Source organism: Stylophora pistillata, chromosome 2 (genome assembly GCF_964205215.1).
Source record: "Stylophora pistillata chromosome 2, jaStyPist1.2, whole genome shotgun sequence".
Taxonomy (NCBI): Eukaryota; Metazoa; Cnidaria; class Anthozoa; order Scleractinia; family Pocilloporidae; genus Stylophora; species Stylophora pistillata.
Window position 1 is genome coordinate 49,999,400 of NC_142520.1, and position 24,832 is coordinate 50,024,231.

A 24,832-nucleotide genomic window follows, 5' to 3' on the forward strand; every position below is an offset into this window, starting at 1 on the left:
GTTGAGGAACATGGGGGAAGGGAGTCAGGAGAAATTAGATGCTAGTCACTTTTAGGGATCAAAGAGTTGAGGAACGTGGGGGGAGGGAGTCAGGAGAAATTAGATGCTAGTCCCTCTAAGGGATCAAAGAGTTGAGGAACATGGGGGGAGGGAGTCAGGAGAAATTAGATGCTAGTCCCTCTTAGGGATCAAGGGGTTGAGCAACATGGGGGGAGGAATTCAAGAGAAATTAGATGCTAGTCACTCTTAGGGATCAAGGAGTTGAGGAACATGGGGGGAGAAATTCAGAAGAAATTAGATGCTAGTCACTCTTAGGGATCAAAAAGTTAAGAAACATGGGGGGGGAGGGAATTCAGGAGAAATTAGATGCTAGTCACTCTTAGGGATCAAGGAGTTGAGGAATATGGGTGGAGGGAGTCAGGAGAAATTAGATGCTAGTCCCTCTTAGGGATCAAGGAGTTCAGGAATATGAGGAGAGGGAGTCAGGAGAAATTAGATGCTAGTCACTCTTAGGGATCAAGGAGTTAAGGAACATGGGGGGATGGAGCCAGGAGAAATTAGATGCTAGTAACTCTTAGGGATCAAGGAGTTGAGGAACATGGGGGGAGGAATTCAGGAGAAATTAGATGCTGGTCACTCTTAGGGATCAAGGAGTTCAGCAACATAGGGGGAGGGAGTAAGGAGAAATTAGATGCTAGTCACTCTTAAGGATCAAGGAGTTGAGGACCATGGTGGGAGGGAGTAAGGAGAAATTAGATGCTAGTCACTCTTAAGGATGAAGGAGTTGAGGAACTTAGGGGGATGGAGTCAGGAGAAATTAGGTGCTAGTCACTCTTAGGGATCAAGGAGTTGAGGAACAAGGGGCGATGCAGTCAGGAGAAATTAGATGCTAGTCACTCTTCAGGATCGAGGAGTTGAGGAACATGGGGGATGGAGTCAGAAGAAGTTAGATGCTAGTCCCTCTTAGGGATCAAGGAGTTAAGGAACATGGGGGGATGGAGTCAGGAGAAATTAGATGCTAGTCCCTCTTAGGGATCAAGGAGTTGAGGAACATGGGGGGGAGGGAGTCAGGAGAAATTACATGCTAGTCCCTCTTAGGGATCAAGGAGTTGAGGAACATGAGGGGAGGAATTCAGGAGAAATTAGATGCTAGTCACTCTTAGGGATCAAGGAGTTGAGCAACATGGGGGGAGGGAGTCAGGAGAAATTAGATGCTAGTCACTCTTAAGGATCAAGGAGTTGAGGAACATGGTGGGAGGAATTCAGGAGAAATTAGATGCTAGTCATTCTTAGGGTTCAAGGAGTTGAGGAACATGGTGGGAGGGAGTAAGGAGAAATTAGATGCTAGTCACTCTTAAGGATGAAGGAGTTGAGGAACATAGGGGGATGGAGTCAGGAGAAATTAGGTGCTAGTCACTCTTAGGGATCAAGGAGTTGAGGAACAAGGGGGGATGCAGTCAGGAGAAATTAGATGCTAGTCACTCTTAAGGATCGAGGAGTTGAGGAACATGGGGGATGGAGTCAGAAGAAGTTAGATGCTAGTCACTCTTAGGGATCAAGGAGTTAAGGAACATGGGGGGATGGAGTCAGGAGAAATTAGATGCTAGTCCCTCTTAGGGATCAAGGAGTTGAGGAACATTGGGGGGAGGGAGTCAGGAGAAATTACATGCCAGTCCCTCTTAGGGATCAAGGAGTTGAGGAACATGGGGGGAGGAATTCAGGAGAAATTAGATGCTAGTTACTCTTAGGGATCAAGGAGTTGAGGAACATGGGGGGATGGAGTCAGGAGAAATTAGATGCTAGTCTCTCTTAGGGATCAAGGAGTTTAGGAACATGGGGGGAGGAAGTCAGAAGAAATTTGAATCTAGTCACTCTTAGGGATCAAGGAGTTGAGGAACATGGGGGGAGGGAACTTTTTGATTACGCAATACTTTAATGACTACTCACAATTCTTGTATTTTGAAATCCTCTCGTCCATTGAATAACATACGTCCTCGAATTCAACTCCAGCCGCGGCAAAATCCATTCTAATGGCTTCCGCTCTTGCGGGAAGCGGAAAGTGAATTAATCTGTACGATGGCATTGTTTGCAGAAGCTGTAAGAAGCAAGCGAAACGATTCCGTCCTACGACATATGACTTACCAGGTCAATGCTTCTGATGATGTCCAATAGTATCCGATTTCTTGAGTGGGAGAGTGGGGAGGGGAGGGGAGGGGAGGGGGGTATTTATGTCGGAAAACACCGAAGATGGTCGGAAACTTTCTATGACTCGATCGGAATCTCTTGTTAACTTGTTCCCAGATCTATTTACTTCTTAACATCCATCCCGGGAGTGACAGGACTGACAGGGTGAGAACTGTTAAGGGAATGGGGAGAAGGGGAAGAGGCAAGGCCCTTCAAAGGAGGCTAAATCTTTTCTCGATGAAATACAGTGTTCGTTTTTAAAATTAAGACTAGAAAAATTTTAACTGATATGAGAAATCGATAGGAAAAATGCTTTATAAATGACATTTTTATCGCAGCAAAGCTAATGGAAGTTCCGTCAGTCCTAGTTGGTAACTTTCTAGGTTGTAAATCAACGTATCTCAGTGTAAACAGACACAAAGAATAAATAGAATAATTCTTGTGGTTAAGAAGCATACAGAATCATTATTTTATGGTTGATGACTCTTTACACCCTAATGTCAGTATGCATATTCTCCATACTGTTCTCTGTATATTTCCCAAGGTGGTTACCAAGAAGAAATTGTATATCATAACGAAACTTCAATGGTTGGTAATTATTTGCTTTATTCCCGTGTCCTTAACGAGTGATTCAGGGGTGATATTGTAAGGAGATTAAAGACAATGCTAATCACTGTTGGGGAAAGGGGCGGGTTAATGATTGTAAACTTGGCTGACTGGATTTTACAATGCTGTTTCAGGGCGTTTCTCAATCCACTCCTTAATCTTGGGTTCATCTCTAACTTTTTTGTACAGAGCAGCAAGGCGAGGGCAGTCTTTCAACACAACTGGAGGATCCAGTTGGCCTTTGGCAATGTAGGAGTTGTAGAACGAGAAGAAGCAGATGTCTGCAAAGCTCAGCTAAAAAGAAAAAGGATAAATGAATATTATGTGTAAAGTGATTGAATAATTGGATTTATGGAAATACGAATTTAAACACGCATTTTAAGAGGGGACGGGGGGAACCCGTAGGAAATTAATTGTCAGTGAGTGGGGTCATTGGAATACTACAAAACCTAGGGGAGGGGATCAGGTGAATTTTATTATGGCACAGCCAAAATCGTCCTACCCCTCCCCTCCAGGAGGTGAATAATATCCGGTCGCTAAGGCAAAAAGGGTCTGGAAACAAGGCAGATACTCGTCAAGGTAGCGAATACAAACCACTGAGAACGGAACCACTTGCCTTATTTCCAACACAGTAGACCTCATCTTTAGGATTCTGTTCCAAGATCTTTTCAAAATACTTAGTTTGCCTGGGTAAAGACTCCCTATTGAACTTTTCCATCAGAGCTTTCTGTGGATTTAAAAAAAAAGGAGATATGAAAGAATTACTGTGATGAAATGATTTGACTGGATTACAATTATAATAATAATAATGCTGTCAATGGACTAATACAGAATTGATTAATTTATTGCATTGCTGTAACTAAAAAAAGAAAATTACTTCCAAAGTCACGAATTTCATTAACTTTATTTACTTTGGAGGGTTGTGTATCTTGGAATTCGGGTTTTTTCAAAGAATTCTACCTTTCGGAATTTTGATATTACTACTGTCCACAAACTGGATAGATAATCGCCCTGGCCATCCCTGGCTCTTCATTTTCCTTCTTTGTAGCCCTTTTTCGATAAAACTAATAGCAGCCAGTTTTTTTTTTTTGTTTGTTTGTTTTTTCTATCTAAGTCCTCCGCACGAGTCAGGAAATCAGCGCAAAAAATACACAGACCGCCATTCAAACTATGCGCCTCACTCCCAGAGAACCCAGAGGTTGCAGCGCGCAGTTCATCGTATTATTTCTATCTCTCTGTGTCTGTCTCTTTTTATTTTTATTTTTTTCACCAATTTTTCTAAATTAACTCTATTGATTCATTTGGCAAGGAGGAAGCGTTCGAAGTCTATTCGTTGATGGACCCTCCATTGGCAAATTTGTACTGTACCTGTTGGGCTGGGTCAGCATGGACAATGGCACGAACGATTTCGTTCTCTAAGTCGTACACTCCTTCAGCAAACATATCTGCTTTGGCTTGCTGCAGATCATTGCTGGGCATCAAACCTGTAAGGGACATAAATAAACTTCTCCTTACCAAGAATAAAGGGGGTAACTTTTTAAAGAATCTGTGGTGCTGCGTCAGTGGGAGTAACACGGTAATTTTGGTTTCATCAACTGAATTGATAATGTAAATTAGCCACCGTAAATGGTTTCAAAACTAACGTTTTGAGCATAAGCCCTTCGTCAGAGCGAAGAGTAAAATTTGAGCCAAACTTCATATCTCGAAAGAAGTGAAGCCAAGGGTTGTAAAGGAAGCGAGTTTGTGGCCCCGTGCATTACTTCCAAGTAAATTTGAATACGCAGAAAAAAACTTTCCAAACTTTCCATCCAAAACGAAAAACAGGTACCACTGAAGTTTTCTTTCCACACACGCAAAGAAATTAGACAAAACAACATTTAAGATACATAATGCAAAAAACAAAAACAAAGCGAACAAAAAAGTAGAAAACAAAAAGATGGACGTCAAGTGTTTTCGAAACGGTTACGTTTCAATTTTTTCGTCCCTGATCCTTATTACATACTGCTTTTCAGAACTCTGTTTTCGGTGGAAAATTTATGCGTAAATTTGTCCTAACCGTAGCATCAGGAAATACGTTTTGGGATTTATCCTGCCTCATGAGGACGGGGTCTGGTAAGAAGTGACATAGGGTTGAAAGTGTTTGCTGGTATCTTAATTTTGTGTACTCTGCGCTGGCGTTAACTTGAACGTCACGCAACCCTTCTTCCAACAGACCGCGTGTAGCGTGACATCCCAAGAAACGGCTGCGAAAGCGAGCACTGTAATACAATTGGACATACCATGTCGTTTGGCTACAAACCGAAGGATAGCCATGGACTGGCAAAGGGTCACTCCCTCGACTTCAAGAATAGGTATCAGTCCAAAAGGGCACCTTCCACCTGCAGAGGAAACAACGCTCTTACTACTGTTCCAAAACACATTTAACCCACACCTCATGAAACTCGATGCAATCGATGCTCTGTGATAAGAACTTACTGTGCTTGAGTGCCAACCACTCTTCGCCTTTAAGATCAAACGGAATACGAACATCGTCATATTCTACCCCTGCATATGCGAAAGCGAGTCGTGTGGGTTCTCCCCGGGCTCGGAGATTGTAATAAGTTAACTTGTATGTAGTCGCCATTTAACGCAATGAATGGGCAAAAAATATTGACTCGAAACCAAATCAGTGAGCTGCGAAATGAGATGTGTACTCCACTGACACTCATATTTACATGCCTATCGAAACCATATCGAGGTCACATTTTTTATCATAACGAGGTCACGTTTTCTCGAGTTTTCTCGACAGCTCGAACTGTAATAACAAACTTCTACCATTTTATACTTAAACGCGTGAGACTTTAATTTTTCGATAGTCAAAAGTAGACTGAATTCATCTCGCAGTCATACTTGCGTGTTGAGAATTTTCATTTCTCGCTAAACCATGTTCCGCTTCAGGAGATCCACTTATTGTTGTGATTCAATGTAAGCCTGACTCAGCAAGCTTCTATAAAAAGACACTTGAAAGATGATATTTGCATATATGTAATGTAAACTAACCATAGGTCAACATCACGAACAGCTTTGTCATCATGATAGAACTTTAGTCACACACCAAAATAGCCGCAGATTTATTGACCTTTTTACACCCTAACCGATCAGTATTCATATTCTCCATACTGTTCTCTATACATTTTTTAATGGACTGACAAGGAGAATTTGTTTAACAATCAAGAGTTCCTTCAGTTAGTGACCTTTCCTTCATTCACTTGTTTTACATGTTCGATTCAAGGGCGATATTGTAAGGAGAAATTAGATGCTAGTCACTCTTAGGGATCGAGGAGTTGAGGAACATGAGGGGAGGGAGTCAGGAGAAATTAGATGCTAGTCACTCTTAGGGATCAAGGAGTTGAGGAACATGGGGGGAGGGAGTCAGTAGAAATTAGATGCTAGTCACTGCTAGAGATCAAGAAGTTCAGGAACATGGGGGGAGGGAGTCTGGAGAAATTAGATGCTAGTCACTCCTAGGGATCAAGGAGTTGAGGAACATGGGGGGAGGGAGTCAGGAGAAATTAGATGCTGGTCACTCCTAGAGATCAAGGAGTTGAGGAACATGGGGGAAGGGAGTCAGGAGAAATTAGATGCTAGTCACTCTTAGGGATCATTGAGTTGAGGAACATGGGGAGAGGGAGTCAGGAGAAATTAGATGCTAGTCACTCTTAGGGATCATGGAGTTGAGGAACATGGGGGCAGGGAGTCAGGAAAAATTAGATGCTAGTCACTCCTAGGGATCAAGGAGTTGAGGAAAATGGGGGGAGGGAGTCAGGAGAAATTAGATGCTAGTCACTCTTAGGGATCAAGGAGTTGAGGAACATGGGGGGAGGGAGTTAGGAGAAATTAGATGCTAGTCACTCTTAGGGATCAAGGAGTTGAGGAACATGAGGGGAGGGAGTTAGGAGAAATTAGATGCTAGTCACTCTTAGGGATCAAGGAGTTAAGGAACATGGGGGGAGGGAGTCAGGAGAAATTAGATGCTAGTCACTGTTAGGGATCAAGGAGTTAAGGAACATGGGGTGAGGGAGTCAGGAGAAATTAGATGCTAGTTACTCTTAGGGATCAAGGAGTTGAGGAACATGGGGGGAGGGAGTCAGGAGAAATTAGATGCTTGTTACTCCTAGCGATCAAGGAGTTGAGGAACATGGGGGGAGGGAGTCAGGAGAAACTAGATGCTAGTCACTCCTAGGGATCAAGGAGTTGAGGAACATGGGGGGAGGGAGTTAGGAGAAATTAGATGCTAGTCACTCCTAGAGATCAAGGAGTTAAGGAACATGGGGGGAGGGAGTCAGGAGAAATTAGATGCTAGTCACTCCTAGGGATCAAGGAGTTGAGGAACCTGGGGGGAAGGAGTCAGAAGAAATTAGATGGTAGTCACTTTCAACGGTCAAAGTATTAAGATTCAAGCTCCTGAAGAAAAGAGGCTGTTGGGAATTAATAATAATAATAATACTAATAATAATAATAATGATAATAATAATAAAAAAAAATAATAATAGTAATAATAATAATGACTCTCTATATACAGGTGGCTCACGTCACTGGGGAGTAGTATTATGTGAGACCCTGTAAAATAAAAATAAGTGAAAAACATTTATAGAAATAGAAAACAAATTACAAACATAAAAACTAAGTAATATACAGGGTGTGTAAACATGATAGAATCAGATCTTAACGGTAACTTAACTAAATTCATGATTTTTTACTCTGTGCTTAATAATGAGAAAGGAGTCGATTTCTTTAATAGAAGTGTCTAAGAAATTCCATTCTGAGATACAATGAATATATGAAGATCATGTATTTTGAACTGCGTTATTAGATACGTATGATGCACGATCCTCGCAGTAGATAGCGCTATTTGTGCAATAGCGAAAATCAGACCTGGAAAAAAAAAAAAGTCAGGCCTGTATCACTTTCACTGGTTTATTACGAATCAACTTAACAGCCTGCTCCCAGTTGGCTTGTTAGCTCAATTGGTAGAGCGCTGCACAAGTATCGCAGAGGTCAGTGGTTCGAATCCCGTACAGGCCTGATTTTTTTTTTTCAGGTCTGATTTTCGCTATTGCACAAATAGCGCTATCTACTGCGAGGATCGTGCATCATACGTAAATTCCATTCTCTTGCGCACATATATAAAAGTCTCTGTTTTCCATAGTTCGTTTTTACACGAGGGAGGCGGATATCGTTCTTTCTTCTTGTAATATATCTGTGGAAGTCAGAATTTCTTAAAATATTAAAAGTATAATCCACAAGGGCTAACGCTCGAAACGTCAGCTTTTATAACCGTAACGGTGGCCAATTTACCATTTCAACTGTGTTGATATATTCAAATTATAATCTACAAGGCCGTGAATGTACTTAAAGGTGGCAATGTATCTGTGTACAAGACGCCATTGGAGCAGTGCTGGCCAGTTTAGAGAATTTAGTGCGTCGGTGGATGAGGCGTGATGCGGCAAATCAAGGATAACTTTTGCAGCCTTATTTTGTAGTGTTCGCAAATCTTCCATGATAGTGGCGTTATTCTTGTCTCCCCAAATAATGTCGGCATAGTGAAAAAGTGGACTTATTAAGGAACTGTACAATGTAATTCGCGTTTCTAATGGTAATAGATGCTTGACTCGTTTTAGTAAACCGATTCTTTCTTTAATTTTGGTGATTAATGATTCGATGTGCTCGTGCTCGTGCTATGTCATGTTCTTGTGGATGACTACACCGATATATTTGATTGAACCTGTATTTTCAAGTTCTTTGTTACCTATTTCAAGTTTGATACCTTAGCAGGTTTGCAATCTGCGATGGCTACCAAACAATAAGAAATTCGATTTGAGACAAATCGGCAAGGTCGGCATTTAATATCTTGGCAGCGTTTTCCATTTGAGTATATCACAGAGTCGTCTGCCTACATAATTACTTGATAGTGTTCTAAGCAGTTCGAAAGATCGTTAATGTAGATAAGGAATAGTAGAGGGCCGAGGATGCTACCTTGAGCACTCCAACATGAACTTCATAAGGAGGGGACTGGTAGCATTCAACAGATGTTACTTGGTACCGATTATTGAGGTATGAGACAAACCACTCCACGACTTGAGAACCAGCACCAATAGCCTTGAACTTTTTAACAAGAAGCATTTGGTCTACGGTATCGAACGCCTTGGAGAGGTCTGGGAAAACTGCTCCCGTAAAACAGCCGTTATCAAGACTCTGAAGTATATTGTCAGTGAAATGGGCATGGGCAGTTACAGTTGAAAGCTTGGGACGGAAACCAAACTGATTTGGAGTAAGTAATTTGGAGTCTGATATGAAAGTGTCAAGTTGCAGGTGCACGGCTCGTTCAAGAATCTTATTGATGGTTGGGAGAATTTGTGAGATTAAGCTTAGGAACCTCGAATGATTACAGAGGTATACTCAAATTGGTGACGGTTCCAAGATTTGAAAGTGGAAGCTGACGAATGAATTATGAATAGTAGGGCGGCTAACATGACATGTCATGAGTAAGGAATATAAGAATTTAAAAGCCCTAAGATAATTAGTGACATTGGCTTTTAATCATAAACACACGAAAACGTTAAGGCAGAAATATTTTCATACAGAAAAAAATATGTGTATAAGAAAATAAAGAGTACCGGACCAGCGCAGTCAAAAAACCTTCTTTTGTTGGGACACGTTACGAGACACCTTAAATTTACCATAACGGAAATTAAATATTTCTGCGGCAAGAGAGCAACAGGACAAGGGCCTGGGCCCTTGAGTATAGATGCATTATGGGTATAGTGATACGAGTATTAAAGCTTGTGATTGCACGTGGGCAATCATTCTGGGCCGACACCTTCTCAGCTATTGCTAAGTTTATTTATTTATCTTTTTTGTAAGTATGCATATAGCCTAGTAGGAAGGTTACGTGGACTTGGGCCTGTTTCCTACCCAAATTTCCTGTCTCTTTTTCCCTACGGGGTTTTTTATGGCAGGTTTTTTCTGGCCGCCGTTCTAACCACGATGTTTGCTAGTGGTTGCTAAGCTCTCGGTATGTCTTTTTGTCGTGCGCTTTGGTAACGATTACCGAGAATGCAAAGGTTTTCTATATGTGTTCTCCATTATTGTACGCTGGTGCTCGGCCGAAACATGCAAAATAAACCTAATGGTTCACTATATTAGTGTCTGTTGAGTAGTGTAGCTGAAATATGGAATTTCTGGCGTTTGAGTGCCGACGAATAAGCCGGAAAGTAGGGGTAAAGGGTAAGTCGAGGGAGCACTTTCTCCTGCTTGCACAAGGAAACCAGGATGTATCTCTTTATGAACTGGCCTGTTGGCTACTTAGATCCGGGCTACAGAGATTTTAGAGCTGAAATTTCTCAGTGTCCCCCCCGTGTGGGGCCAACTTGAGAACGAAAACAGCTCACTAATTGCAAAAACTAGGAATCAAAAGAGAGAGGACAAAAGCATCTATCTCTGCATTCTCTGCAATTTTTTTCTAATCTTTCAGCTTTCAAAAATGGAAAGTTGCAACATTTCGCATGTTCCCTTCATAAATACCATTTTAAAACAAGACGTTATAATATCATACAGACTGAACAGCATTTTGCTTATATTTAACCACCTGCTTCTACATGGTATACACATTCGAAGCGATATTCATTTTCTATCAACAACTCTTAAATATCTACAGTTTTTAACTTCATCTAAGGCTTCTGCTAATGATTTTGTCTCCATTTGGTCTCTTCTTTGTTGAACTGGACAGGACTTTTTGTAATCGTCAATCAGGTTTTTTGCTTTTCTTGCTGTTTTCTCTGAATCTTCAAATTTTCGACGCAAAGCCTGAGAAACCGGTGGAGTCGAAGACGATGTAGCCCCATAGTCGTGACTCTTTCGCCTCGAGAAAACTTCCTCAAACTCCGTGTCCTCAACTAAGGATTTCGAAGAAGTGAAGCTTACACTTTTAGAGACAGTGGGTCTTTCATTTGAATCAGAATGTTTTTTAGACGAGATCGGCGACGTTGGCGCGCTGCGAGTTTTGACCAGTTCCATTGAAGCTGGCAACGATGGCCGTGGTATTCGATTGCGCCGGAGCAATTCTGGCGTTCTTGGAGCGATCGGCGTCAAATGCACCCGAGCAGTGCACGATTTCGGTCGCGTTAGAGATGTTTGCACGATTGAGTTAGAGATCCTCCTTTGTCTAACATCATTGAAGCTGGGGATGACACAATCCCTGTTAAGTCTCACTGAATCCAAGTTCGATTGGCCAGATAGTAAATGTTCTCCTTTTCTCTTCTCAGACGAGATTTTAGGTAAGGTTATATCTGGAAATGACGCGCATTTTACCTTGGCATCTTGAGAAAGCACCATTAATGACGATGCTTTTTGCCTGTGGAGTTCTTGATCGCAGCTCAAGTCATTAATAGATCGTGACAGACTACTTTGGCCATGATTTGCCGCACCAACTTTAACGAAAGTACCATTCATTTCATCGGCTGATGTTTATGAACCAATGACTCAAGCTTTTAAACGATTTTTTTTTCCAGTTTCGTCGATCACTCCTCGCTATGACGTATCGAAGAGTCGAAGAGGATGCTTGCTTCGATTCTATTGATGTGGAGTTTCAGCAAAGCAAACTGTACTGAAAAATTAGTATGAGCACACCTGTTTGTCACACGCCAAATAAAGCCAGTCTCTCCAAACTGTCATCTGAACTGAGAAGCGTCAAACTCGTTGCGTTTCTCTTCCCAAACTTTATCATAAGTTCAATACATCGTCTCTTGATAGCAGCGAGGAGGCCACTTCGTTACGATCTTTTGTCCTCATTAGATCCGTGTGATTAAATAGAATCCCTACTTACCCTTATCTTTTATTCGTTTTTGACATTTTTATCACCTAACCCCAAATGAAGCAGGCCATTTTATGAATACATTAAGGCGTCGCGTATTTTAATTGTTTTCAGGTACAAGACTAGCCTCTTGGATACCCTAAAGCAAGAGTAACTACGAAAGTATCCCATGTAAATCTAATGGACCAAGATCCAACTCCAAAATGGTCACAATAGTTTTCGGTAAAATCGAACATAAGACATCTTTTCCTTGGAGATCGATTTTTGCCCCTTTTTTTAAATTGAAATTGCCGGTCTTTTACCTTAGTTGCTAATTATTTCTTGTTAAAGTTTACACAAGAGGGAAGTACTTGAATAAAGCATCCTGTCGTCTTTGATGAGAAGGCGATAATCTTGATTCTGATCCAAAAACTCTTCGGCTGAAAAACTAAACTCAAGGTGATAATCTAGGATAGATATTTCTATTTTCGCCAAATTCGCATCAAAAACCATGAACAAAACCCAAAAAAATTAAAAAAGGTTTAATACTCGTTAAAATAAAGGCGATGCTTTCGACAGCCGAGTCTATTTTAGGTTTATGGCCTATTTTAAATTTGCTACACAAAACACTTGCTTTCGAATCATTTAAAAGGACTCTCATTTCACAAATTTAAACTAACGCAGCGCGACTCATGTTATTGGTCTAAAACACAGTTGGGTAAAATATCTAATAGAGATACAATTTCATTCTCGGTAAAGTTTGTTTTTACTTCGTTTGTTTGATATTTTTGTGTTTTTAATAAACGTAAAATAAATGAAATTAAAATACTTTGTAAAAAATTGAAGGAGGATGGTAAAAAAGAACGCAAAATCAGCCCCAAGGAAAAAATAAATTTAAGTTAGAGGGAAGCAATTGGTAAATGACATCGAGAATAAAAGCATCCGAATGAAAGAAGGCAAAACAATATTCTCATATTTTGTTCAGTCATTGTAATCACCACTTAGCGCGCTGAAAAGAGCATCAAAGTGAATTTTGTGTTGAGATAATTGCTTTGGAGTTGTGTGGGCCTTAGCGATTTTTTGTTTTCGTATTCACTCATTCACTTCTACAGAACCACCATGGCTATTATCAATGAAATAAAGAGCTAAGATAGCGCCTCTAGGAGATTTCAGTAAAAGCTGATGATATCCAGCAAAGGTAAACCTGCCGACAATAAACCTGGTTATGTAACATAGACGGTAACAGCTATGAAAGCCCATTAAGAAGAGGAGGACTACGAAAGCCAACGATATCATTTATCGTGGAGACTCGAATTTCTCAAATAACGACAATTCTTCAATTCGTTCATCATGTCAGAGAGCGATTTACAGTGGTTTGTCTCTTTTCTAGACTCCAGTTATGAGAGCCCAGTTGTGGACACTTTTTTGATGCCTCTGTCAATCAAAACCCGTGTTGCCAAGGCAGCTTGACTTACTCGTCGGAAATCTGTGATTCCATTAACTGAAATTTTTCTAGAGCTAGGTCCACTCACGGATTTGCTTCTTGTTCCTAATCTCAGGATATTTGTGGACATTTCTTCTACTGCTGCTACTTGTCTCAAGTAGCTTTCTGTTGGTCTCTGCAGCTCATATAATCTAGCTTTTGTCAGAATTTTTTTGTCGGGCGATACACCAGGTTTAGGTTTCTCTGGGCCTGCGTTAGTAGTTGCAGTGCGGAATCTTTGAGCCGCAGTCGCCACAAGCGCCAAGGAACGAAAGCTTCTCAATCCATCACTGTTTTCTCCAGTCTCACTTTTTGCTGAATTCCGTTCCATGAAACTCTCTTCATTTCGCGATATTCTCGAATTCCGGTTTATCACAGCTCCGGGGGGCGCTTGCCCAGTCGAAATCTTTCTCCTCGGAGTCGTGCTTTTGTCACTCCAGGCGTTCCCATGATGACGTATTCCTCCTCTTGCACCTGCTGCTGTTGTTGTCGCGATTGTTAACTCATGCAAATCCAGTTTTATTTGATCTCTTGATAAGCTTCCTTTTCTTTGAAAAGTGTTGCTGCTTTCACCACTGGTTTCGACTTCAACTTCCTTCTCCGAGTAAACATTGCTTATTCCTCGAGACAAATTCGCTTCCTTAGACTCTAGAGTTGAGAATTCCTCAGAAATATAAACTCCGCTTACATCTAGTCTGGCGCTTTGAAATTGTCCATTCGTAATTAATGTTCCAGGTGCTACTCTGGGAATATCTTTGTTTTCTTCTCTTCCCTGTGAGTTGAAATTGTTGTCAACATCATTAGGAAGACCTTGAAAACTGGTCAAATTTCCATTAAAGATTTGCCTTCGATTCTCGAGTATATTTTTGGGAGCGCTTAGCAAATTATCTCGTCGATATTTGCTTACACCTTCCGATGTTGTCTCATTAACCATTCTGGATGGTGCGTCGATACATGAAGATAAACTTGTCGGTAAATCTATCTTCCTCATCGAATCTTCCCTTTCAGATTTCGTGCGAGATAAAGTGTCGCTAAAAAAGCCACCGGACTGTCCACTTGGCATCTTTGCCTTTAAAACGCTGACATTGGATCTACTTTGACTGACTACATCGTCGTAATCCATAGGCGAACCTGAACATCCAGCATAATGAGGAAGGCCTCCGGAAGAAGCCGCTAAATCAACATGACCAGTAGTTAGTTTTCTCCTCGGAACGCCGACAGCTTGGCGCTCTCCATAATCTATTGTCCGACCTGAAAAATATTCGGGGTCACTCGCTTTTCTGCTACTGTTAATGTCACTGGAGATCGAGGCTCTACCGCTCTTAGATCTTGTATCGCTCGGAGCAGATACTTTCCGGGCTCGAACGAGTATATCTGGTATATATGTACGTTCTGCACTTACAGAATCATGTCTGGAAAATAGGTCGGTATGCGAGGATCGTATATGCCAATGTTCCATAACTGCTAGCTTTTTATTTCGACTCTTGCCAATTTGGCCCAAAAAATCCCTCGCTAATGTATCTTGTCTGCTTGAGATCTTTTTGAGGCTTTTGTCCTGCTCTCTTTGAAACTGGTCCAATTTTTTACGCAGTATTGACTGCTCGTGGAAATAAGCCACTGAAGCCTTTTCAGTTTGCCGAAAATCAATCGTTTTCCTCTTATCCATTGTAGGTTGTTGACAAAGTTCTACTAAAATGCAATCCGAGTCAAAAACTGTGAAGAGTGTTTTCTTAAAAGGAAGCTAGCATGGATTAGTCGTCAGAGCTGATTTTCCTAAGATGCATGCGAGTTAATGAAATACTGCCTCCCCATGACACTTCTTTGAACATGAGTCGATTTGAAGAAAATTGCCTTGTATTTACCCCGATCGCTTAGATGAAAAGAAAAAAACACTTCAAAAGGGACTTCCAGTTAATACAGTGAAAATACCGTGTGAAATACGAAGGTCAATTCAACGATATTTACTTTTCATGAATAATTTAGCATGAAATCTGTGTGATGTCTTTATCAATGTAATTCTTGGCACAAAGATCTTAGCCTTAATGAAAATTTAAAAAGAAAGTTTTGCTTCAATCTGTAATTCGTATTCGTACGCAGTCTACCTCTTAGTACCGTAAATAATGGATGAAAACTTTGTTAGGTGCAGATTTGCCAGTTATGGTTTTTTTCTCAAAAGAAATTACCATCAACCTAGAACGCATTTAATACCTTGAACTGACAAAGGTATGATTTATGTTAAAAAAAAAAAAATTTAACGAGACATGGTTTTATGCTACTCTGGTTTAAGGATGTAATGAAATCAATATTACCGGAGAATTACAATTCAGCGACCTAACGTTTTCTGTTTAATGCCTTTCCTTTTTTTCGAATAGAAGTTTCGAAACGATGGATCGAAGAATCGTAATTCCCCGGTTACATCCATTAAATTGTTAAACCAGAGTTGCATCAAACCGTGTCCGATTGTACACCTGGTTACTTTGTGAACTTTAATATACAATGATTTAACGACTTTCATGGCTTGCAAGTAAAATGTTTACTGTGATGCAAATAAGGAAATATTTGCATCAGTTTTGTCAGCATTTTTGTCATCAGCTTTGAGGGAAAGAAGAATTTAAACCAACACAAGCTATGGACACAATGAATATATGAAGTTCATATATTTTGAACTGCGGTATTAGATACGTATGATGCACGATCCTCGCAGTACAGAGCGCTATTTATGCAATAGCGAAAATCAGACCTGGAAAAAATCAGGCCTGTACGGGATTCGAACCACTGACCTCTGCGATACTAGTGCAGCGCTCTACCAATTGAGCTAACAAGCCAACTAGGAGCAGGCCCGGTTAAGTTGATTCGTAATAAACCCGTGATGATAAATCAGATACAATGAATATATGAAGTTCATATATTTTGAACTGCGGTATTAGATACGTATGATGCTAAGGATGCTGCGAAGAGAAGAAGCCGGGCAGAGTTAAGTGCACATCCTAGATAACATACTTTGTGGGTACATTCTGTCTTAACAGAAAAGGAAAACACAAACACACAAACAAACAAACAAAAAACAAACAAATACAAAACAATTAACGATAAAAAATTTCGATAAAACATTTCTCAAAATCATTTTAAGATTAAAAAATTGCTAAAAGACGACGACATTTCGACGTTGGCTAAACATCATTATCAATTCAAAATATTTTTGTGAGTTCCAGTCCATAAATACTTAAAAAACAATAGCTGATTAAAAGCTGTAACGTGAGAAAAAGATGATTAAAAAATATTAAACAAAAAGTTTCACACGTATGGAGTCCGTCTGGATATTTGTAGACTGGAACTCACAAACATATTTTGACTTGATAATGACGTTTAGCCAACGTAGAAACGTCGTCGTCATTTAGCAACTTTTTAATCTTAAAATGTTTTATCGCAATTTTTATTGTTAAATGCTTTTCAAAATTACTTCTTGTTCAAATACAAAACAAGTAGTAAATAAAAAAACAAAAAAACAAAAAAACATTGATTGGTAACGTAAAGAACGATCAACAAAGAAAAAGAGCAAATTTTAACCCGATTCTTTAAGAACAAAAGTATAAATTTAAACTACACGTATAGGACGCAAAGAAAAAAGATCAGTAAAATGGTTGAAACAATAAAGTTTGCACCATATTTATCGCTTTTGCTTTTTATCCTTTCATGAATTGTCTTTTAGTTATCATAGAGATAATGTGTACGAGAGAAGTGCAGTAATTGTTCTTCTTCTTTCTTTGTAATTCAATCGACGGACAAATCTTTATGCTATATATTTTCTGTTTTGCAATAGAAAAAGGAAATGCGATGAAATATTGCTAACTGCAAAATGAATGATATTCGTTACCTCATTAATTTCCAAAAATTATTACTATGAACTTCAGTCAAAAATTATAGTCATTATTTTATACTTTGAAATTCTAGGGGAAAATCTAAGGAATGATTTAAATTCTTACATGTTTGGTCAACAGCCATTTCAAAGATTTTGAGGCGATTGCCATTGTTATATTTGCTACACGATTACACCAGTTTCACGTTCATAATATATAATGAAGCTTATGCCAAAAATTTAATAGGAAATCATTGAGGTTCTTCCGTTCCATTCGACGTTTGAAGTCTCTGTAAGATTTGAGTGTGTTATGCCTCATTCTTTGACTAAAAGTTAGCTCAGCAACTGTTTCAGTTTTATTTGTTTCGATAAATAAGTTAAGCTTGCTTTCACATTAGTGAATCATCATCTGAATATATCAAATCAAAACAGCGAGGATGTTGAAGAGTTATTCTTTCGTTTCCAGGCAACAGAAATAAAATGGTTTCCCATCTTAGTACCACAGTCATGTTGAGCTATCATTGTGTCATATCCGGTTGTAAATTTGGATTCGCTCCATTTCTAAGTCTTCTGTTCCGCCAAATTCGATTACTTTCTTAGTTTTCCGTACAAATTCATAAGTATCGACAATATTTTAAATCATCGATACCCTTTTCATTGCTCTCTGGAGTAGCATCGTTCACTTCCAATTTATAGTTTTGAGAATTTTGGAAATACTTCGAGGTGCTGCCACGGGCGATTCTTGTTCGTAACCATTTTTTTCACTAGAGAAGGAATGACCTCTGTGACTTGCATTTGCTTCTCTTTTGGTAAGCATTTTCTCGCTGGCAAAATTGAACTGCCTCTTTGAATCGTTCGAGAAGCTGTGTGAAGGTAATACCTGGGTATCAGATGTCGACTTGGGTCGATGAACATAGGTTTCTGAATCACGTGGGGAATGCATTGGGGTTGTTTTCGGTTCCGTTTCCACTAAACACGGTGAAATACGTCTTCTGCACGAGACCTCATCTATGTTTATCGGTCGACTGAAAGTAGAAATGTTAATTTTTTTTCGCATCATCTCTGGCGTGGTGATCAAAAGTGGCTGGAGCTTTGTAACAGGTGCTGTTTTAGACCTTTCCAGCTTTTTATGCTCCGTAAGCTGCCACTTGGTTATTTGAGCACTTCGTGGCAAGCCAGTGGATTTCACCCTCGGTTTTAACTCTCCACGATGGATTGGTGCTCTTTTACCCGAGTTTCCAATGCTCTGAACGACATGATGTCCATGTTTGAGGATGGGGAATAAGGATTTGTTTGTTTTAGTGCTTGTGGTTGATCGATCCCCTAGATCGGGAAAGCTTTGCGAACGACCAAGTTTTAACTTTTGCTCGTTTGTAACAGGAGTTCTAATAGAGTTACCATCTCCAGATCCTTCTACATTCTGCAAAGAATGGTTTCCATATAATGGATCCGTCGCTAGTTCTTTCATCGAATCCCTGATTTCAACAAGTTTTCTAGAAACCTCGGCGATCTCCTTTTTGTGAATCTCGTGATAGGCGCTTATCTTACGACGAAGAATGCGATCTTCGTGCACGTTTAAGGCAGAAATTCGCTTGTTGGCTGAGGGCCTATAGCTAACTCGTTTGACAGACTCTTCGGAATCATGTGAAGACGTGATGGAGAGCGTTTCTTTCTTAGTGAAATTCATACCGAATAATAATCATTGTGGCATTGCGTATTTGAAACCAAATACCGATCAAATTCGTCAAAACATGATAAATTGCAAATGCATTGCTGGTAAATCGTGACTCTTTCCTAAATCTTTGTATATTTAATTGTGGCTTCTTTTATTACCTTCACTATCTCGCACAATTTGACAACGAGAATTCCCCTTTTTGTTTTGTATACAAAAGCACTTCCTTTATTTTTTCCTGTCCGAAGTCGAACGTCATTAACTTTGTTTGAAGTTTAACCAATTTCAGCATTTTGACATGCAAATTTGCTGGTAACAAGTTTGTTTTGGGGTTCGTTGATGGGAAAATTAAGGAGCTTGTTCAACTTTCTTTACGCCTAGTGGGCCTTAGACAGTTTTGCCAAGGGCCACCTGCTAAAATGATTGACCGTTTGTCAATTTTGTTGAGCTGTTGATATCCTCATTCCGTTTATTTTCCGAGATTCTTTTCAATTCTGCTCATGGAGTCCATGTTTTCCAGAAGTATGCCAGTCTAAACATCTTATATTTTACACCTTTGCTAATCTTTTGCTAGAACATGTACATTGATGCGCGTAAGACAATAAACAATGTCTATTCATATATAAGCATTTCCTAAAGCGTTTGTGGAGGAAAAAAATTAACGGATCTTCTTGAATATTTACATATTTCAGAGTTAGTACCAGCTTAATATGCAATGGCAGGTGATACGCAAAAAAAAAAAAAAAAAAAAGTCGTTATAACATAACTAACCGTTTCTAAGAGTGAAAACTGCCTGACTCAAAGAACTTTTAAATGGTAAATGCTTTCGTCAATTCCATTCAATGGCTACAAAAATATCACGAATGAAGTTGTATGAATTATCGCTACTATTATCGAAAATGTTTCAAAACAATGTCTTTCATTTCCCAGTTTCCATCTCCTATATTCTGTCCGTTCTGTACTCCTTTGTTTCCATCGGTACCACGGAAATTTATCGCATGCTCACTAAATTGGCAGAGACCTCAGAAACGTGCGTGTGAGGAAGTTGACGTCATCATATCACGCGCTAGTAAATTTTGCACTTTGGCCAGCTGATTCAGGGTTTAGTTCAAAAGTCGTTTTAGTTGTACAAAATCTCTTTGCGGTAAATCTTCGATTTCCGCTACGTGTTTCTTCAGAAGATAGCATCGAGCCATGGCGCCTGCTATATTAAATCGCCACTATCTCAGAGTTTGCCAATAGGGTTTGAAGAATTTCTTTGGAAAGTTATGTTTGATCGTCCAGTCATGTTAAGGTCATCGATGTCAGTCTTACACGTGAGCAGCACTGACTCTTCATTCAAGGAATCAAGGTTCTGATGCGCAAACAAAGGAGGACTATGTACTCTTGGAACTGGCAAAGAAGGTATCTTATTCATATATAACATTTATTCATATTTCAACGAATCATTCCAGTTTCTGCTTTGGGGAAATCCTCTGCACTTGTTCCCACTTATGCTCTTCAACAAAGCAGCCAAGATAATTTGTCCTATTCTTCTCGATCTTGATACATGTACTTTCTAGATTTTGCTTTGCGATCAATCAAGGTTCAAGACTCTACAGCGAAAGATGCTTCCCTAGAAACAATTCTTTTAAATGGATTGGAATTCAAATCTATCAAGATCACGTTTTCAGTCTTCTCATTTATTTGCGATTCGGGTCGCGGCGGGTGTCTCTAAGAATGATAACAAAGGACTTTGTACCTGCATGATGTTTAATAAATAGTTCTTCTTGGGATTTGAATGTTATAAAGTGTGCTAACAATTTTAAACTAAAAAATGTATGCTGTTTTCACTGAGAGAAATTTACTTTAAGTATTTTATACTTTTAAAAACGACTGTTGATAGGTAGAAAATCACAGAAGTTCATTGGCAAAAATTACTTGGTCAAAGTCCAGATGGTGAAATCAGTTTGTAACGCATTCTCGATAACTGATCGTGTTCTGATTTATTTAGTAATCAATTAAGACAGGAGCTCCTAGCTATGAATTCGACCACAGTTGAAAGGAGACTTTTTTTTAAATTAAGAATTTCGAAATAATCTGTACCTTTCCGTTGTGTCTCTGATTTCAGTCAACCTTTCGGTTGTTTGGCGAGTTGCAATTTGGAGAAGCTCTGTTTTCGCAAAAGTTGTGCTTTACTTAGTAAACATTCTGGGTCGCTGGGTCGTGCAGTCATGGCAACGTTATATCGAATATCTACGCAGATAACCCGAATAGTGGAATACTTGTATTACAAAAATGGACAAGGAAACCACAGCGATAACCACTCCAAAAACAACTTATATGCCATTTATAGAATCGTAACTCTTACTTTGACCGCTGAACATCTAGAAAAAAGGTGCCTGTGAGTGGCTTGTGCTGTGTGAGCTCGATAAATGAATTCGCTTTAGTTTTGGAACCACGTTATGAAAGGTTACAAAGGTTTAGGCAAAGAAAAACAAAGAAAGGTTTCCGCCTACATAAGCTTTTGATTTCACCAACAAAGCATAATTCTTTTAGACAAGAGCCTTTCAGCTCCTGGAACAATTTTTCACCAGTACCAATATTGGATCGTCTAGTCTGGAACGCCTCTAACTTCATTAAAACAAGACTTCCTTTAAATTTATACCTTTCCTGCATCAGTCTAAACAGTTGAAATTTCTGTCTCAAACTCTACTGTTGGACATGATGTTGAAAGAAGGTGCTAACTGACGCAGGAATCAAAATTTTGTTTCGGCTGACACTTTAAGTCTCAGTCGGCTTTTCAGAACAATCATTACTACATTTGGGCCGGGCAAAGTTTTCCTCCCGACCTTTGGCAAAAACGACGTGATCGTGTCTATGGAATTTTTCTTCCGTAGAAGACTTGATGTGGTTTCTTTGTAAGATGTCGTCTGCCTTTCCAGTTTTCGTTTTTGAGGGCTGTTGCACGAAGGAGAACTTTTCATAAGAACCATAACTTCGTCTGTACTGTGTGAGCCTTCCAGTTGTCTTGCCGAGCGTTTAATAAATAATGGCGTTTAATAAATAATAATGGCGTTTAATAAATGATAACGGCGTTTAATAAATAATAATAGATAATAATAAATAATGGTTTAATGGCGAGCATTTAATAAATTATTTTTCTTGAGTTCCACGTTGCACTAATAGCCTGCGATTAACGGTGTTATTGGTTGAATCTCTCGCATTTGATGACAGCGAGTTCGGTTTTTGATAGTTTCTTTAAAGTTCTGAAAGGTTGTCTTGTGAAAGATTATGAAGAGCTACCTCTTCTAATGGTAAGACTCTTTCAGGAGAAGCTATGCTAGACACCCGAACCCTTTGTAACACGCTTCATTTCAAATGCTCAAAGTTAATAGCATTGGAGCCATTTTCTGCTGGAATGACTGATCTATTCAGTGGCTCGTAAAAACCAGCACTAACTGCATGTACTCTGTCGCTCCACATTGGAGGTGGAACAATAGGGTTTTTATGAGTTGATTTGGATATATCAACAAAGTTGAAATGGTAAATTGGCCACCGTAACGATTACAGAAGCTGACGTTTCGAGCGTTCGCCCTTCGTCGGAGCGTTAGCCCTTCTTCGAGCGCTAGCCCTTCGCTTCTACGAAGGGCTAACGCTCGAAACGTCAGCTTTTGTAATCATTACGGTGTCCAATTTACCATTTCAACTTTGTTGATATATCCAAACTATTTCGTTACCCCCACCGACGCAGCCCCAAATAGTTTCTTTAGAAACTATCAGCCTTTATCATTTTTATGAGTTGGTTGGTTCACAATCGTTTTACCAGCCGCTATTGTAACGACATCCATTAACCTCCTCCTCCTAAACAGCGTTGGCTTGTAACCAGCAATTGTCCTTAGGTGGTTTAGTGAATCTAATTGCATTTTACCGACGCTGTAGCTGCGTCTTCGCTCACAGACTTTCTCAGAAAAGGAACATTTTCTTTCTCTCTGTTGGCGTGATAGTTCTGTGAACGAAGAACTCTTCTTTGCTCTTTCCATTTGATTCTCGTCGGTGGAGCCATTTGGCGAGTAAAAAAAAAAAATATCTTTTCATCGCCATGTAGTCTCACATCTTCACGTTGAAAGTTATTTGTGTGCAGAGTTGCCTCACTCTTTCCAGTTCCGTCAAGCGATCGTTCTTTGTAAGACACTTTCTGCCAATTCCGTATGTCTTCTGCAGAAATCAGTGCGGTGACGCACTTTAGCTCTTGCATAAACCTTTGCAACTCCCAGAGGTCACCCTCGATGCTTTTCATCTGCTTTAACTTTTCTTTCTCAAATTGGCTTGGCGTGTGACGTAAATCATTATTCTGTCGATTGCACGACATGGCTAGGCATGGCATATCGGAAGGCAATTCGCTTTTCTTGACTTGACTCCTCGTAGAGGTTCGCCCAAGTTCGAATTCCATATTAGCTCAAAAAGAAAAACTTAGCCAAAAGCTACGTGAACATAAAGGTTCTGATTGTGTTTTGTTTGCATACCTCTAATGTCCTGATTATAAAGCTGGCAATTAATATAACGAATAAGAGCCTCCTCCAGGCAGGGTTGTTTTTGTTAACTTTGAATACTTGAATGGAAGCCTTTGTTGAGGATTTAAATTTGGCTTCTACCAGCTCATTATTTCAGTAACAGCCCAAAAAGTTGATATTGGCTTGCGTGCTAATAACAGCCACCTGGAAGAAAGGGTCTTCAACTAGGATCATTATTGTTATTGTTATTTTTTATTTTGCGATAATTAGTGGGTTTAATGGGATTAGATTGTTGCTTTGTACTAGGGATGTAATGTGAGAGAATAGTTCTAAAATCAATTAAATTTTTTTTCAGAGTTAACGGTTGTTCTCGCTTGAGGGAACATAATCTTCAGAGTAAGTTTAAAGAAATGAGGTGAAAATCCACTTCGTACAGGCGCATAGAAATAGTTGCGAGCGAGACTATACGCGAATCGCGATCGATTTAATACTGCTATCTCTTTTGCAAGAGTAAACCTATTACGATGTTAAAATTCTTTCAGAGAAGATTTCAGAGATTCTTGCTGTTCAGAGGTTTTATTTGATTTGTAGAAATTAAATCATCATGTATTGATTGTACGAAAACTTTTGAAAAATAGTTCAGGATTGAGGACTAAAGAGTCCGGGTAGACAAGCATCAAAGAGGCACCAAAGAGGCACCAAAGAGGCAAAGATAACACGAAAAGAAACTAGGGATTGAAACTGTAAATGACTACTTCGCTTTGACGAAGGGCTAACGCTCGAAACATCAGTTTTTTAACCCGTTAAGGTGGCTAATTTACAATTTCAATTTAGTCGATAACCAAATTACCTTCTTATCCCAACCGACGTACCACCACAGTTTCTTTAAAAACTTACCCCCTTCAGTTTGGTAAGATGGAGAGACACAATTGAGACAATAGAGCAATTTTCAAATAGTTCAAGTTTGCACTGGTTTTGCTTTAGTTTGATCCGTGATTGGTCCAGAAAACTCGCGCCATTCGCTTGACCTGCGGATGCAAAACTAACACCAATCACGACAATAACGACGCGTTTTCCCGCACCTCAGGCGGTTTGCTTGTTTTTACTTTGAGCTCTCATTGGCTCTTCAAGGTTTTCTTCGTTCTGCTCATTGGCCTTTGTAATCACTTTGGTTTTAGTTTTATGACATTTAATCGAAAAGCGCTCTAATAAACCAAGAGAGAACAAGGATGACAAAGGATGAAGGGGAGTTAAAAACTGATTGCAAATTACAAACTTCAAAATAAAGCTTTGATTCTAAAAGGTGCACATATACCGTGACGAAGCTATTCTTGCCCCTACTTAATTTGTTTGACAGCAATTAATTTGTTTGTGTTATAACAGTATACCTAAATTTTTAATTTGCTTTATTGACTCAATGCGACGGTTTAAATCTCTTATCTAAACTGTTCTGTTTGTTCCAAAAATAATGTTTACTTGGTAATCATATCCCGTGGGCGGTAAATTAGAACATTGTAATTACCCGTAGTTCCGTAAACAACCACACAGAGTTACTCAAAATGCCGATTTCGCAAAATGTAAGAACTACAATGTCTGAGTCTCCATTCATTGAACCATCAATTTTTTTTTTATTTTTTGTTCTTCTCTTCTCGCAAGTTAGAATTTTCTATGGCAATTAGCCATTCAAGCACTTCTTAATCCCAGCGGA

The 24,832-nt window shown here is 39.5% G+C and overlaps 2 protein-coding genes across 2 annotated transcripts; both read right to left on the bottom strand.

Annotated features, from left to right (window-relative positions):
- Positions 1–2,770: 2,770 nt before the first annotated feature.
- LOC148740103 (hematopoietic prostaglandin D synthase-like) lies at positions 2,771–5,476 on the bottom strand. The gene is made up of 5 exons (XM_088748173.1): positions 5,266–5,476; positions 5,070–5,168; positions 4,159–4,274; positions 3,407–3,517; positions 2,771–3,084 (listed from the first exon to the last, which is right to left on the bottom strand). Exons 1-5 carry the CDS (start codon positions 5,411–5,413, stop codon positions 2,908–2,910), a joined length of 651 nt encoding a protein of 216 aa, XP_088604299.1. The 5' UTR covers positions 5,414–5,476; the 3' UTR covers positions 2,771–2,907.
- An 11,533-nt stretch (positions 5,477–17,009) lies between these two features.
- LOC111342443 (uncharacterized) lies at positions 17,010–18,812 on the bottom strand. The gene has a single exon (XM_022949521.2). The coding sequence runs from the start codon at positions 18,644–18,646 to the stop codon at positions 17,639–17,641; it is 1,008 nt and encodes a 335-aa protein (XP_022805256.2). The 5' UTR covers positions 18,647–18,812; the 3' UTR covers positions 17,010–17,638.
- Between the last annotated feature and the right edge of the window lie 6,020 nt (positions 18,813–24,832).

Excerpts from the sequence above, each read along its gene's own strand:
- LOC148740103 (XM_088748173.1), bottom strand. The coding sequence starts at position 5,413 with ATGGCGACTACATACAAGTTAACTTATTACAATCTCCGAGCCCGGGGA. Across the intron at positions 3,518-4,158 it reads ATGCTGACCCAGCCCAACAG|AAAGCTCTGATGGAAAAGTT; the intron begins GTACAGTACAAA and ends TTAAATCCACAG. Across the intron at positions 3,085-3,406 it reads TCTACTGTGTTGGAAATAAG|CTGAGCTTTGCAGACATCTG; the intron begins GCAAGTGGTTCC and ends TTTTCTTTTTAG.
- LOC111342443 (XM_022949521.2), bottom strand. The coding sequence starts at position 18,646 with ATGAATTTCACTAAGAAAGAAACGCTCTCCATCACGTCTTCACATGAT.